Here is a 15,591-nt window from a genome sequence, read left to right as displayed (position 1 = left end):
GATTTAACTCTGGAGCAACAGAGGGTTGAAAAGGCTCTGGACATGTATGAAATGAAAACACCAGGGTAAGAATGTCATTCTTCTTCTGCTGTGAGCAAACAACATTCAGAGTTGGGTATTGTTTCACCTTTAGAATTCCAATCCTGGTTGTAATTGATGACTCGAAACAGTTCTTTATATCAAATGAGCAAGAAAACAAGTAATATGTATTTCCTCATCAGTTAGGTTTTATTAACACTTCAGCCTATATTATAATAAATGAAAGTGCGTATGCACAGAATATCAAGACGTTATGTTGTGCCTCTTTCTCTTTGCTCACATGCTATATGTAAAGGGTCCTCTAGGATATTAATGATTTCATCCATGCAGTCAGGTCAGATTAAACTTGAAGGAGGGAGACTTCAGTGGCCTCATTTATAAAGCTTGCTTACGCACAAAACGGGGCTTGAAAGTGGCGCAGCCACTTCCCACGCAAAGGTTGTGATTTATAAAAATAAACTTGGCGGGAGAATGTGCGCACCTATCAGCAAACTCTGAGTCATGCGTGCGCACATTTTGGAGACACTGGGAAGTGGCAACGCAGACGGCAAGGTGGAGAAGTGGAGTCAGATTTTTATTGATGTCTCAATGTCACGCTATATCCACCTATCATTGAAATTTAATCAAGCAGCCTTATTTTGCGCTTGGAGTGAGTGATAATTGTTTCATAAAAACGTTGTAAAATCCAACTCAAATCCTGAATTGAAATTCTTTATAAATACGTATTTAATCCGCACTGCCTCTAACGTCTCATTGTCCACTCTGTGAGCGCAGGAGGGGGAGAGGACGGCGCGACTGCAATGAATATATTTATTTATTTAGCTAAATATTTCCAGTGCATTTATCATGTCTCGAAATACAGCCATTAAGCACAACCGTTACAGTCATTTCATCAGCCCTACTTAGACATTTGCTGTTCATGACAAATACGGCATGAAGAAACATGTTCGCCTATTACACTTTCATCTTTGAATTGTATTTCAAATTACACGTTGTATTTTGGGACAGGGATACCACTGGTTCATGCTGTAATTCAGGCCAGGTGTCTGATCAGACTAATTGCCACAAACATATAAATACTGCGGTGACCCTCGTGCGTAATAGCGCAAGATGGCACATACTCCTTTTTGCCTCCACCTTTAATAAATGTGATTCTTATGTCGCACATCAGTGTCAAACATCCTCAAATTTAAAAGCAACACATTAACTACATGTTGGTAAAGGAGTAGAAATATTTGGTCTACCTTTAGATCAGACCACTTTTTTGTTCTCTGTCACTGTCCGTGCAGTCCCACAGACACAGCTGACAGCATCAGCAGCGTTGATGTGTTGCCACTTTTTTGCTTTCTTTTATTAGTGATCCCGCTGCTGTGGCCACCAAATAAAATCCTTCTTCAGTCCTCCACCTCCCGTTAAAGGGTCTCTAGCTCAGTCTCGGAGAAATTCCGTTTTTTGGTTCGTTTCTCAAACCTGTCGCCGTAACTCACAACGAGAGAACACTCGCATGCAGCTTATTTATATGCAGATCGCATTCATGAGGTGATTTGCATGACCATTTATGGTTGAACTAGGGCGTGTAGAGGGCGGAATATGAGGCGGATCTGGGTGCGCACAACTCCAGGAGGTCTGTGATTTATAAAGAGAACATTGCATTCAAGTGTGCGTGCGCACGGTTTTTTGGCGCACGCCATTTTCAGCTTTGGGGGGCACGTCAAATTTTAGTATGAATCCTAAGCACTCTTTTATAAATGAGGCCCCAGGTCTGATATTTCTTTTAGGGTTAATGCTTTTCTAAATCCTTTTGTCCTGATCCTACCTGGAGGGGAAAGAACTGTATACAGTTTGACATAAGAAGCACTTCCTGAACAACTTTAAATTGAGTCATTCACAATGTTTGCTGGTTTATTAAACAACTTATTTGGACCTTGTTTTGTGAAATGTTTTGCAGCTTTTCTTTCCAAGTTCAAGAATAAACTTTTAAGGTCAATGAACATCATTCTCTAAAGAGTGTTTTTCATTCATTTATCTATCTGCTTGTGTTTCTAAAGGACAGTCTGTAATTCCAGTAACACTTCTGGACTTTTATTTTGAAGCCCATTAACTCGTTTACCCCGGAAGCTGTCTTCTTTACTGTCGCTAACTTCACACAAGACTATTCAAGAGAATGTTTGGGAATTTATAAATGATTTGAAAATGTTTGTTTTTGCAATAGAATTTAACTATTATGGCGAAACTGATAATCTGTGCTCTGACTTAACAGCAAAATATATTGTAATAATATCTAGTGTAACACTGAAGGATGATTCTCAGAATCAAAACCAATGACAACAGCCCTAGTTCTTTACCAGAGGCATTAGTTAAGGTTAGCTACCTTATTAAAGAAGAAAAACAAACTAAAATGATACTGAAAAAAAGAGCTCATAGACACATTTTGACATATTCCAGTATTCAAATATTCTCAGTTTCATTATTGTCTTGATGTCACACACCACAAAACACAGGAACAATCGCAGGACAAAAATGATTTATTTTGCGTTTTCACACACAAACAGTCACCACACAAATAACAAATGAACTAAAAGTCTGAGGAAAAGCTTTGTGCTGGAAACATCACACAGCAAAACAAGAGCTATTTGATCTGGCTCCATTTGGTTGGTTCTGGGATATGTGCATGCATGTCATTTTCACAGCTTATTATTGGACTGTCACTGGTGGCCTGCGTTGTGAGTGAGAATGACAGAGATGTGATTCCGACAACTTCAGGCATCCGCCGTCCAAAAGTCCAAGCAGACCGCACCAAGCACACTCCTTGATCGCCTGAGCGGATCCTGCTCTTTTTATCCTGCGCCCCTGCTGTCACCCTCCAGCATCGCAGCTCAAGTTACACTGCGCATGTGCAATCCCCCCATGTTTGACCCCGTGTCCCAGCCTTCTCTTGAATAGTCTTGACTTCACACTGTTTGAGCAAGATGGCGTCTGTTGGAAACCTGTGTTAGCGGAGTGTCTTTGTTGTGTTTTTAAAGTGTGAACATGTCTAAAATCCAAATGCTGAGAGCGTTGGTGCAGCAGCGACTAACTGCGGCTGCCGAAGAGATATTTGGGCTGGTTGAAAGAACGATAGCAGAGTACGAGGAGGAACTTTGTCGATCAAAAGAGGAGAACGAGCGACAACGGAAACTAATGGACGCTGTTTTCAACCCTCAGCTTCGGTTACACAGAGCAGGTTTGTTCATTAAACATTACAAGTTCATTATTAATAATATAACTGCAGGTTTGTGCAATAAATATTCAGTCTGTCGATGTTTACACGCCGCTTTAGCTTCTCTGGTGTCGTTAGCTTCTGTGGTGTCGTTAGCTTCTCTGGTGCCGTTAGCTTCTCTGGTGCCGTTAGCTTCTGTCCTGCCGTTAGCTTCTCTGGTGTCGTTAGCTTCTGTGGTGCCGTTAGCTTCTCTGGTGTCGTTAGCTTCTGTGGTGCCGGTAGCTTCTCTGGTGTCGTTAGCTTCTCTGGTGTCGTTAGCTTCTGTCCTGCCGGTAGCTTCTCTTGCGTCGTTAGCTTCTCTGGTGTCGTTAGCTTCTCTGGTGTCGTTAGCTTCTGTGGTGCCGTTAGCTTCTCTGGTGTCGTTAGCTTCTGTCCTGCCGTTAGCTTCTCTGGTGTCGTTAGCTTCTGTGGTGCCGTTAGCTTCTCTGGTGTCGTTAGCTTCTGTGGTGCCGTTAGCTTCTCTGGTGTCGTTAACTTCTGTCCTGCCGTTAGCTTCTCTGGTGTCGTTAGCTTCTGTGGTGCCGGTAGCTTCTCTGGTGTCGTTAGCTTCTGTCCTGCCGTTAGCTTCTCTGGTGTCGTTAGCTTCTCTGGTGTCGTTAGCTTCTGTGGTACGACGCTGAAGTTAGCTTCCGATTCGCCAGCTTCCGATTCGGCACTTAAGGGGAAAGTTAAGGGGAAATTAAGTTGATGTGCAGTGCGACTGTTTGTCCACTGATTGTCTGTTTTTTTGACACTTCTTGATGTGAAAACATTTTAGACATTTTAGGTAAGACATTACCTTTGCCTGACACCCACGATTGTATTTGTGAAACATTTATTTTATTTGTGAAAATGCTAAAGGGGAGATTTCACCGTTTTTATTTTTTACCTAGACCTCATTAGACCAGGTCCAGATCAAAAACTACTGTACCTAGACTTCTCAAATCTGGACTGGATTATCCTACAGAGGCTAAACATTCATTCAGACACAGTTTCTGATTTGTGAAACCTTTACTTTATTTGTGAAAATGAATGTTTAGCCTCTGTAGGATAATCCAGTCCAGATTTGAGAAGTCTAGGTACAGTGGTTTTTAATCTGGCCCTAGTCTAATGTGGTTTGTATGATGAAAAAGTGGTGAAATGTGTCTTTATTGCATTTTTACAAATAGAGTAAAGGTTTCACAAATCAGAAACTGTGTCTGAATGAATGTTTAGCCTCTGTAGGATAATCCAGTCCAGATTTGAGAAGTCTAGGTACAGTGGTTTTTGATCTGGACCCAGTCTAATGTGGTCTAGATGCTGAAAAAACGGTGAAATGTGTCTTTATTGCATTTTCACAAATAGAGTAAAGGTTTCACAAATCAGAAACTGTGTTATAATGAATGTTTAGCCTCTGTAGGATAATCCAGTCCAGATATGAGAAGTCTAGGTACAGTGGTTTTTGATCTGGACCTGGTCTAATGTGGTCTATATGCTGAAAAAATGGTGAAATGTGTCTTTATTGCATTTTCACAAATAGAGTAAAGGTTTCACAGATCAGAAACTGTGTTATAATGAGTGTTTAGCCTCTGTAGGATAATCCAGTCCAGATTTGAGAAGTCTAGGTACAGTGGTTTTTAATCTGGACCTAGTCTAATGTGGTCTGTATGATGAAAAAGTGGTGAAATGTGTCTTTATTGCATTTTTACAAATAGAGTAAAGGTTTCACAAATCAGAAACTGTGTCTGAATGAATGTTTAGCCTCTGTAGGATAATCCAGTCCAGATTTGAGAAGTCTAGGTACAGTGGTTTTTGATCTGGACCCAGTCTAATGTGGTCTAGATGCTGAAAAAACGGTGAAATGTGTCTTTATTGCATTTTCACAAATAGAGTAAAGGTTTCACAAATCAGAAACTGTGTTATCATGAATGTTTAGCCTCTGTAGGATAATCCAGTCCAGATTTGAGAAGTCTAGGTACAGTGGTTTTTGATCTGGACCTGGTCTAATGAGGTCTAGGTAAAAAACAAAAACGGTGAAATCTCCCCTTTAGCATTTTCACAAATAAAATAAATGTTTCACAAATACAGTCGTGGGTGTCAGGCAAAGGTAATGTCTTACCTAAAATGTCTAAAATGTTTTCACATCAAGAAGTGTCACAAAAAAACAGGCAATCAGTGGACAAACAGTTGCACTGCACATCAAGTTAATTTCCCCTTAACTTTCCCCTTAAGTGGCGAATTGGAAGCTGACTTCAGCGTCCTTTCTCTGGTGCCCTTAGCTTCTCTGGGCCCTATTTCAGAAAGCAGGATTAGTGAAAACTCTGAGTATGTTCAGCCTGAGATGAGGGAAACTCAGAGTTTTCCGTTTCACAAAGGCAGTTCAGCATAACTCTCAACTCAACTCAACTCAACTTTATTTATATAGCCCTTTAAAACAGCCACGGCTGAAACAAAGTGCTGTACATAAATAGACAAATCAACACAGGGACATAAAATAATTAACAGGAGATAAATACTAAAATAATTGTTTATTGTTTTCAAAATAATTTAAAAACAATAAAACAATAAATAAAACAAACCATAAAACACTAAAACAGAAGCAGAGTCTCATGCGGAGTTGAAAGCCAAGGAATAAAAATGGGTTTTTAGACGAGTTTTAAAAATGGACAGTGAGGAGGCTTGTCTAATGTGGAGGGGTAGCTCGTTCCACAATTTAGGAGCGGCAACGGAAAAAGCTCTGTCCCCTCTGAGCTTCCGTTTGGACCTCTGCACCTCCAGAAGCAGCAGATCAGCTGACCTGAGGCACCGAGCAGGAGCGTAGGGGTGAAGAAGCTCAGAGAAGTAAGGTGGGGCCAGACCATTTAAAGATTTAAAAACTAATAAAAGAATCTTAAAATGGACTCTAAAGTGCACCGGTAGCCAGTGGAGGGAGGCCAGGATGGGAGTTATGTGCTCCCTCTTACGTACTCCAGTTAACAGGCGTGCAGCTGCGTTTTGCACCAACTGGAGACGTGTGAGGGAGGACTGGCTGACTCCAAAATAAAGTGCATTACAGTAATCCAGCCGAGATGTAATAAGGGCATGGATTACTGTTTCAAAGTGCTGTTGTTCAAGGAAAGGTTTCACCTTAGCCAGCTGTCTAATTTGGAAAAAGCTGGACTTCACTACAGAGCTAATTTGCCGATCCAATTTAAAATCACTGTCCATCTTAAAACCCAAGTTTGAGACTGTTGGCTTTAAAAAATCTGCCAAAGGGCCCAAGTCAACAGGGGGAGGTTTACAAAGGCCACTGGGACCAAGCACCATCACTTCTGTTTTTTTCTCATTAAAATTTAAAAAGTTCAAGGCCATCCATTCTTTGATGTCTTCAAGACATGCCAGAAGTGGTGTGAGTGAGAAGGCATTTTTCTTTTTTAGCGGCACATATATCTGACTATCGTCAGCATAAAAGTGGAAAGAGATGCCATGCTTTCTCAGGATGGATCCCAGGGGCAGTAAATACAAAGAAAAAAGCAGGGGCCCTAAAATCGACCCCTGTGGAACCCCATACGGCAGTGGAGCAGAGCTGGATTCTGAGTTTCCAAGGCTTACACTCATGCTTCGGTCAGCCAGATAAGATTTGAACCACTCCAGTGCGGTACCATAGATGCCCACTAGGTGGCGTAACCGAGCCACTAGGGTATTGTGGTCCACGGTGTCAAAAGCCGCTGTTAGGTCCAACATAACTCTGAGTCTGTTACTATGGTTCGCAGGTTTGTTTCATCTCAGCCTGAGGCTGATCGCCCGCTGAGCGTGTGGAAGGAAGGCGAGACATGGCGTGTCCTTTTGTGAATAAAGTTTTCGTGATGAGCGATAAGAACTTCTGCAACAGATATTAGGTTCGTTCAAGATGAGCCAGTGTTTCACAGATTCGATCACCAGCATGACAAAATTCAGAGTGAATAAACACCAGGAGGCGGAGGAGCATGCCAGTGGTGTGAGAAACAGTGTAATGCACCTAACTCGGTAAACTGACATTTGCATTACCTTGAAAGGGCTTTAATACGCTACAAAGACTTTACTGAGAAGAACTAAAGGACCTAAAAGTTTTTAAAGAGGTTTAAGATTATGAAATGGAGCCGCTGTGCTGATTGGGCTAAACGAACGCACCTGTCCCACTGAGCAATAGATGGATATTAGACGTCTAGTTATTTTTTAGACCAAATTTCAACCGTCTAGTTTCCGTCTATTTTTAGACGGAATTTAGACGTTGCACTTTAATCCATTATTCGTTAACTATTTATCAAAAAAAAAAACTGTAAGGTGCATAACTGATCTTCAAATACTAAGCTAAAATAATTATGATAGCCGTTGAGCGATATGCAGTATAGTATAGATATAGCTGAGATTTATACGTCTAAATCTCTACCGCATTTCAACGTCTAGATATAGACCGAATCTAGACAAATGAATTTAATCCATTATTCAATAGTTGTTTATTTAAAATAATAACTGCACGTTGCAGAACTGATCTCTAATTATTGGACTAAAATCATTTTCATAGCCATAATCGTTATAAGGTATAGTTTAGATGTAGACGTCTAATATCCCGAATTTCAACGTCTATAATTAGACCATGTTTTATATTTTTATTTTAATCTTAGGGGGAAAAAAAAACAATAATAATGTGATGGAATAGCCAGCTCTTTCTATGTGCAGTGCCCAACTACAGCTGTGGGAGGCAGCAATTGCTCGGTACACGGTGGCGGCCGGCAGCCACCGTGTATCGGTGGACCCCTGATTTACATACACGGTGGCGGCCGGCAGCCACCGTGTACTGCCTGTTGGCACAAGTTTTTTCGTGGGTCGAGCTCGTCGTTGTAGCATTGGAGCATTGTTTACAACGTAGCGTGACCGGTGTTTTCGCCTTATCCGGTCAAAACATATAAATAAAAAAAAAACTTCGGTTGATCTGAAAGCCCGGGTCCTGCTGAGCACTCGACAGCAAAGTTGGTCGCTGAAATTCCATTCGATTATTAGATATCGGGTGTTTTCTCCGTCTCTGTAACGCAGGCTGCCACCATGATGCCTGCGCTGTTGACAAAAATGCAGCCACCTTATTGGTGTAGCACGCTCACGTGACGCACCGTGCAATCACTTCCGGGCAAAATCTTATTCCACTCAGAGCGAAATAGTCCATGATAAAAGTTATTGGCATAGCCGCAAGGCCACGAGATCAGTTTTCAAATTTTTGGTAGCTCTGCAAGACCCCTGATTTACATCCGTACATGTATCAAGGTAAGCATTGCAGGTAAAGTTTGGTGTCTTTGTAGAGAATCTGGGTCTACAGTACTTTTTTGGCTATTTAAATGTTTCTTGTGAATATTTTCATAAATTGACAAATTATCATTAATGTATTAGATGTTGTTTATGGAAATATGCATTAATGATATTTTGTCAATTTATTAAAATATTGACAAGAAATCATTGAGCTTTTTTTTTTAGGTCTATTAGACCTCTAATAGACGTGTTGTTTAGATGTCTAATATACGTCTAGTCTACATTTAGACGTCTAAAAAACTTTCATATCTAAACCCCTGGTAGACCAATTTTAGACTACACGTCTAAGGAACATTTAGACGTATATTAGACGTATAATAGACCTAAAAATGCTCACTGGGGGGTGAGCCTGAACGCTGCACTTCGGCGACACAAGCCTCATTTGGACATTATTTGCTGCTTTTGGACAGTTATGAGTAATATTCAGGATATACACTCTTATGCAAGAAAAGCTATGGATGAACAATTGGAAAAAATGGATGAGGAGCTCAAGAAAGCTTCCACTACAGATGCTTCAGGCACTGTCAGCCAACCTAATAGACCATCTAAAAAATCAAAAACTTTAGCCAGTGCGGAGGACGATGATCGGCACATTTCTAACGCCCACATTTTTCCTGCAATGGAAAGAATTGAATGGCTGCAGATGGAAACGCTTAAACGCACACATTCTGTGGAAAACACTGTGAAAGAGGTCAAAGACACATTGGATGGCATGGGGAAGCAGATGGAAGAAGTAACAACAGAAGTTCAAACCTTGGAGACGACAATCACCGCACTGCAAAAAGAGAAAGTGGAGCTGCGGGAGAAATGCAACGAGCTGGAGGCGTACAGGAGGCGCTGGAACCTTCGGGTGGCCGGGATCCCCGAGACAACCGGCAAGGACACCAGGAAGGTTATCACCGACCTGTTTGGACAGGTCTCCCCGGGAATCAAAGAGCAGCTGGAGCTGACGGTGGATGTCGCACACCGGCTGGGCCCCCGGTCCGGGGAGCAGAGGTCCAGCCGCAACATCATTGTGCTCTTCATATCCAGAGCCTACCGGGACTGCGTCTGGAGGGACGCCAGGACAGCGACGGTGCTCAAGGAGCGCAAGATCAGGGTCTTTGAAGACCTTACGCAACAGGTGAAGGATGCCCGAAACAAGCTGTGGCCCCAGGTGGAGCAGGCCCGTAAGGAGGGCAAGAGAGCCGGCTTTAGGGGGCCATTCGCCTACATCGATGGACGAAGAGTGACTGCGTGACGTAAGATCACATTAAATGTGCCAAAACTACGAAAAAACATGTAAATGTAATGCCTTAAACACTTAAGCTTTTCTTGTCTCTTTACTAAAATACTGAACAGATATCACTAATTATACAGAGGAACATTTTGATTTAGCCCTATGGCCTAACACCGAGAGGGGGCAGTTTTATTTTTTATTTTCAAGATTTCGTTACATGTTTTGTTTGTTTGTTTTTCCGTTCTGTTTGTTTTTTTAAGTTGTTAGTCCAGTCATGTCTATTTCTGTTTTGTCCATAAATTCGAGGGGGATTAGAAATGATTTAAAAAGGAAAGGGGTGTTCTTGTTTTGTCAGGAGAAACCAGCAGATTTTTACTTCATCCAAGAAACGCATGCCGAAAAGTCAGATAATTTATTCTGGAAAAACCAATGGGGGAAAGACTGATAATGTAGAGAGAACAGACATTGGACCCACTATTTTCACAGACTGCAAAGCAATTTCAATTAGGATAAACCTGTCAAAAAGACCAAAAATTAACACAGACTACTGGAAATTAAATAAAACACTAATTCAAAATCATGACTTTCAAAACCAAATAAAAAAAGCTTATTGAGAAGTACTGGAGACAAGCAGTGACTACCAACCTGTATGGAGAGTCCTGGGAGTTATTAAAATATGAAATCAGAAGATTGGCTATAGCATTGGGCAAAACATGTCTAAAACAACAAGAGAAAAAGAACTCCAAATTGTTACAAAAATTATGAACTTAACTGAAAAAGAAAACCCGTCTGAGGATGAGGCCAGTGAACTTGCCTCACTGCAATCTGCGTTGGATTTAATTTATGAAGAAAAGGCTAGAGGTGCTTTCATTAGATCCAGAAGAAAATGGCTAGAGCAAGGTGAGAAGTGCTCTAAGTATTTCTTTAACCTTGAAAAAAGAAATGCTGAAATGTCTTCTGCGAGCAAACTTAAAATTAATGGTACGATTTGTGAAGATGAATCAATAATCTCTAACTACGTGGCTAACTTTTATGAATAACTGTACTCCAGACAAACTCATGATGAAAATCAAATGGATCTGTATTGTCAAAATATAAATCAAAATATTAAAAAAATTGACAACAAACTTAAGGACTTGTGTGACCAAAAAATCTTTAATTATGAAATACTTAAAGCTATAGATTCACTAAAAGATAATAAATCTCTCGGAAACGACGGCATTACTGGCAAATTCTACAAAAGCTTCAAGGATGCCCTTACCCCGTTTCTTGCATGTACGTTTGAAGAATCAATCACCAAAGGCAAACTCCCCATAAACGAGGACAGTCTTGTTTTGTTTCTTGACTTTTACAAAGCATTTGATACAGTAAACCACCAATTCATAGTAAAAACACTCAATACCTTTGGATTTGGAGAACAATTTATCGATATCATTGGAACTTTTATACAAGGGATGCAACAGCTCAGTAAAACTACAACATGGAACCTCTCCTAGATTCAATATTGACAGAGGAATAAAACAGGGCTGTCCTCTAAGCCCGTACCTGTTCCTCCTTGTAGCACAGATGTTGGCTACACAAGCTAAAATGAAAAACTTTCACGATATCTGTGCTTTTGACAGAGTATTTAAAATATCACAACTGGCAGATGACACTGTCATTTTTATTAAGATGCAAACAGAAGTAAGTAAAGTAGTAAGTTGTATTAGAGAATTCTCTGATGTATCTGGCTTAACTATGAATTTAGGAAAATCTGTATTGTTGCCACTTAAAACCTGTAGCTTGCCAGAAGTCTGTGGTATTCCTGTCAAGAAAACAGTTACTTACCTTGGGGTAACAATAAACAACCAGTCCAATCTATCTGATCTGAGCTTCAGCACCATCATTAATCAAGTAAAGAAAAGGTTTACTATGTGGTTAATGCGAGATTTGTCTATTTATGGTAGAGTTTTATTAGCTAAAGCTGAAGGAATATCAAGATCTGTATACATGTCTTTGTCAATGGATTTACCTGTAAACATATGTAAAGAACTGGATAAAATGCTTTTTAATTTCATATGGAGAAACAAAGCCCATTATCTAAAAAAAGAGATTCTCTGTAACCAGAGGGGAAATGGAGGGTTGGAAGTTTAAAGTGTTGAAACTATGAATAATATGTTCGAAATTAATTGGTTATGTCGCCTCGTCAGAGAAAATGTCAATATGTGGATTGCAATTCCAAATTATCGATTTAATAAATTAGGAGGAATTCATTTTTTACTCAAGTGTAATTTTAAAATTGACAAAATACCAAATAAGTTATCAAACTTCCATAAACAGGCGTTGCTTTCCTGGGAGCTGATCTACAAACGCGGCTTCTCACCAACCAGCTGCTACATCTGGAACAACCAACACATACAGCACAGAAACAAAACAATATTTTACAAATCTTGGTTTGATCAGGGGATATTATGGGTTAATCAGTTAATTGATGAACAAGGACAAATCTTATCTTACAACCAATTTATCAACAAATACCATCTCACAATCTCACAAACAGAATACACTACAGTTTCCAATACAATACCAATGGAAATTCTGCAGCTCCTGAAAGGTTCCCAGTTCCATCCTCTTATACAGAAAAATGATACCAAACTATTCATCCATAACATAGATATAACAACTAAAATCTGCTCAAATAAATTTATCAGGAATCTCATTTAACCCTCAAATCAACCGGCAGCCAACTCTTACTGGAATTCACTGTATGGGGAAATAAACTGGAGAGGGGCATGGCTGGTTGGCGAGAAGCTGCTCATTCACAACAAAGTCAAAGAAATATCATACAAAATCTGTCATAATTTATATCCGGCAAAAAAACCCTGGAGAGATTTAAATTAAACATAGACTATATTACCAAACAGATTGCCAAACAGAACCAGAAACCATTATCCACCTCTTTTATCAGTGCTCATACAGTAAAAACCTCTGGACTCGTATACAAAACCTAATCCATAACAAAACCGGACACAGGATCGGCCTCCAGGAAAGCCACATTCTCTTTCATTTTGAAAACCCCTCCATACCTCACGACGTTTCCCTCTTGTTACAGACTATCATCATGCTGGGCAAATTTCACATTCACAAAACAAAATGGGCAAAGAAAAAAACAAATGGAAAATACTTTGAAAATGAACTCAAACAATACTTTAATACAATAACATCATCAAACAACAGAGCCATAAAAATATCAGACTTGTTTATCAAATACTTAAAATTCCCTGATTTAATATAAAATGTGTTTATATTATTTAATTTCACTCTCTTCTGCTCACAATATGGATGAATATGGTTTGTTACTTCATATATATGTTTGTAATACTGCCTTTACATGACTCTTTGTGTTTACACTGTAATTTGATTAAGTTGATTTTTGCATTTTGTGTTATTTTCTATGATCACTTTGAGTTAACCCTCTGTATAACCTCCTTGTGTTGATTAAACAAAAAAATAAAATAAAAAAAGATTCGATCACCAGCGATCGGCGCACAATGCATGCCGGTTAGTTTTGTGTCCGACTTCATCCTGACTTGCTCTGACGTATTACAAAAGTGGACGGCGATAAAGCCGTCCCTGCGTTCCAATACCCATACTACCATACTATTTAGTATGGCAGAAAAAGAATTAGTGTGTCCCAATACATAGTAAGTCAGATGCAGTATGCCAAAAGTACCAGGATGTTCTACTACATCTGGTCACATTTCGCAGTATGCATGTCAGCATGCTTCTTTGGTCATTCTGACCCACAATCCTTTGCGCAGCGGAAGTTACGTCGCACTGACTGAGCTGTGTGTACAACCAACGCCCACATATAGCACGGAAGACAACACGACACAGACAACTTTATTGTGATTATAGTATCATCAATGTTAGGGTTCAACTATGACTACAATATAGAAGATTCTACCAGTATAGGCAGTGGTGTAAGTGTGGTATAAATAATGAATGAATATGACTAAATATGAATACACTATGGGCTAGGTATGAGCAGTATAGACTAGTAAATATATAAATAGTCAACGTCAAATACATATTAAGTAATGTAGTAAGAATGTGCAAGTATGTTACACTACAAATAAAAGTAATGTGAATGTAAGGCTGCTTCACGTGCAGACAGAATATAGTGCCAGCAGCTGCATAGCTATAAATATATTTAACAACAAACATCTGCCGGCAACAGAGAGCTGTGTGTGAAGGGGGTTAATATGCCTACTGGTGACTAGTTCAATAGACAGGTCACTAATAATAGGCTTGGAACTGTTTACGTGAACACGTCAGTTTATTAGAAACAACAACATACATTATGACATAACAGCAACAGAGCTCTCCGGCGCCTCCGACGGTATGCACGACTCTTGCGAGCTCGACGAGAGGAGATTTGCTGCATCTCCGAAGTACAACAAAACAAAATATTCAAATGTGGCGCTATGGACGGCAGCGGAAGTGAGCAAGAGGGTCGGAGTTCAGGGAGCGGATGTAGTGTGTCCCAATAGCATACATACTGCATGCATACTGCATACTACACTACATACTTTTTAAGGGCAGCTGCAGTACATACTATAAGTATATAGTAGAAGTATGCGATTTGGAACGCAGTCCGTGAGAGCGAGGCGGCCGCAGTTTGTAGAGCCAGGCGCTACAGTTGCTCTCCACCGACTGCACCGCCTGGCTCTCACCTGATCTGACAGCTGATTGGTTCAGATGTCGACTCAACAATATGACGTTTTAGATAAACTACTCATTTTTGTTGAATTTTAGAGATTAAGATTGTATTTGTCTGATCTGAAGGTTTATTCTGTGAACAGAAAACATGTTGTGTGACTGATGGTGAAAACAAACTGATATATGGGCCTGATCACTTTTTTAATGAATTGACATCATTCCAGACAGGATGTGAGTGTGTCTGTTACTTCCTGTATGGACTGAAGGCTGCTGGAAACTGTCGGGAAACTGTCCGACTTCACCGCAGCTTTTTTGTCACCGCTCCCCGCTGCGGCCGCCTGCTCCCGTCTACTTTCCAGGCGAGGCGCAGTTCATCTCGAACAGGCCTAGTGAGAGTAACGTCGAGCTGCTTTAATGCTGAACCACATTATTATTGATCAAGCGTCTGCACATCCGACAACACAAGACACAGAGCTTCTGCTCGAACTACTTCCTGTTACCAACCTTTCAAACTGATGCAGTGTATTGAATACCACCACAAAAGTCGTGGACATTGAGGCACAATTTATTCTGTTGCGTAAGGACATGGCAATTACACCCCGTTTGGATGTCATATCGTTGTCGGAGGAGTGTCTATATGAAAGATAGAATTTCACCTCTCACTCTATCATTTATCTTAAAGGGATAGTGCACCCAAAAATGAAAATTCATTTTTGGGTGCACTATCCCTTTAACAATCTGTTCCACCCAGACATATCCAATATTACACAATGTGGTTTTACATTTTCATCAGAGCAAATTTTATGCAGTGCCCTTTGATTCTTTGGCAGCGTCAGTTTTCCTCATAACATCAGAGACACTGAACTTATCAGCAAGGCAACGTTTTTTTCGGGCCGTAAGAAAAGTGACTCTGACTCTGAAAATAATTTTGCCTGTTTTTGTGGTTTTCCCTGGGCATAAATCAGAAAGAATCATCAAAGAGGAATCCCACAGAACTGCAGGTTTATTGCAGTTTAATTAAAAATTAATCTACGTGGATACATTATGCAATGCTTTATGAATACTATTCATATATTCAAAGATTCCACGGTGTAAC

At 40.2% G+C, this 15,591-nt stretch overlaps 2 protein-coding genes across 3 annotated transcripts in view; both read left to right on the top strand.

Moving 5' to 3' along the window:
• Positions 1–15,591, top strand: part of LOC117245847 (uncharacterized) — a 301,333-nt gene that overhangs the window by 51,463 nt on the left and 234,279 nt on the right. The gene's annotated exons all lie outside the window — the stretch shown is intronic.
• The window catches only part of LOC117246011 (uncharacterized), a 148,297-nt gene continuing 135,597 nt past the window's right edge, over positions 2,892–15,591 (top strand). The window contains exon 1 of one of the 2 annotated variants that reach the window (XM_078163885.1): positions 2,892–3,262. In XM_078163885.1, the coding sequence (XP_078020011.1) occupies positions 3,070–3,262 (193 nt within the window). In that variant the 5' untranslated portion in view covers positions 2,892–3,069. The remainder of the gene's footprint in view (positions 3,263–15,591) is intronic. The other variant, XM_033609427.2, reaches the window with a different exon arrangement.

This window comes from Epinephelus lanceolatus, chromosome 22 (genome assembly GCF_041903045.1).
Source record: "Epinephelus lanceolatus isolate andai-2023 chromosome 22, ASM4190304v1, whole genome shotgun sequence".
Lineage (NCBI taxonomy): Eukaryota > Metazoa > Chordata > Actinopteri > Perciformes > Serranidae > Epinephelus > Epinephelus lanceolatus.
This window is presented reverse-complemented; position numbering and strand designations above follow the sequence as displayed.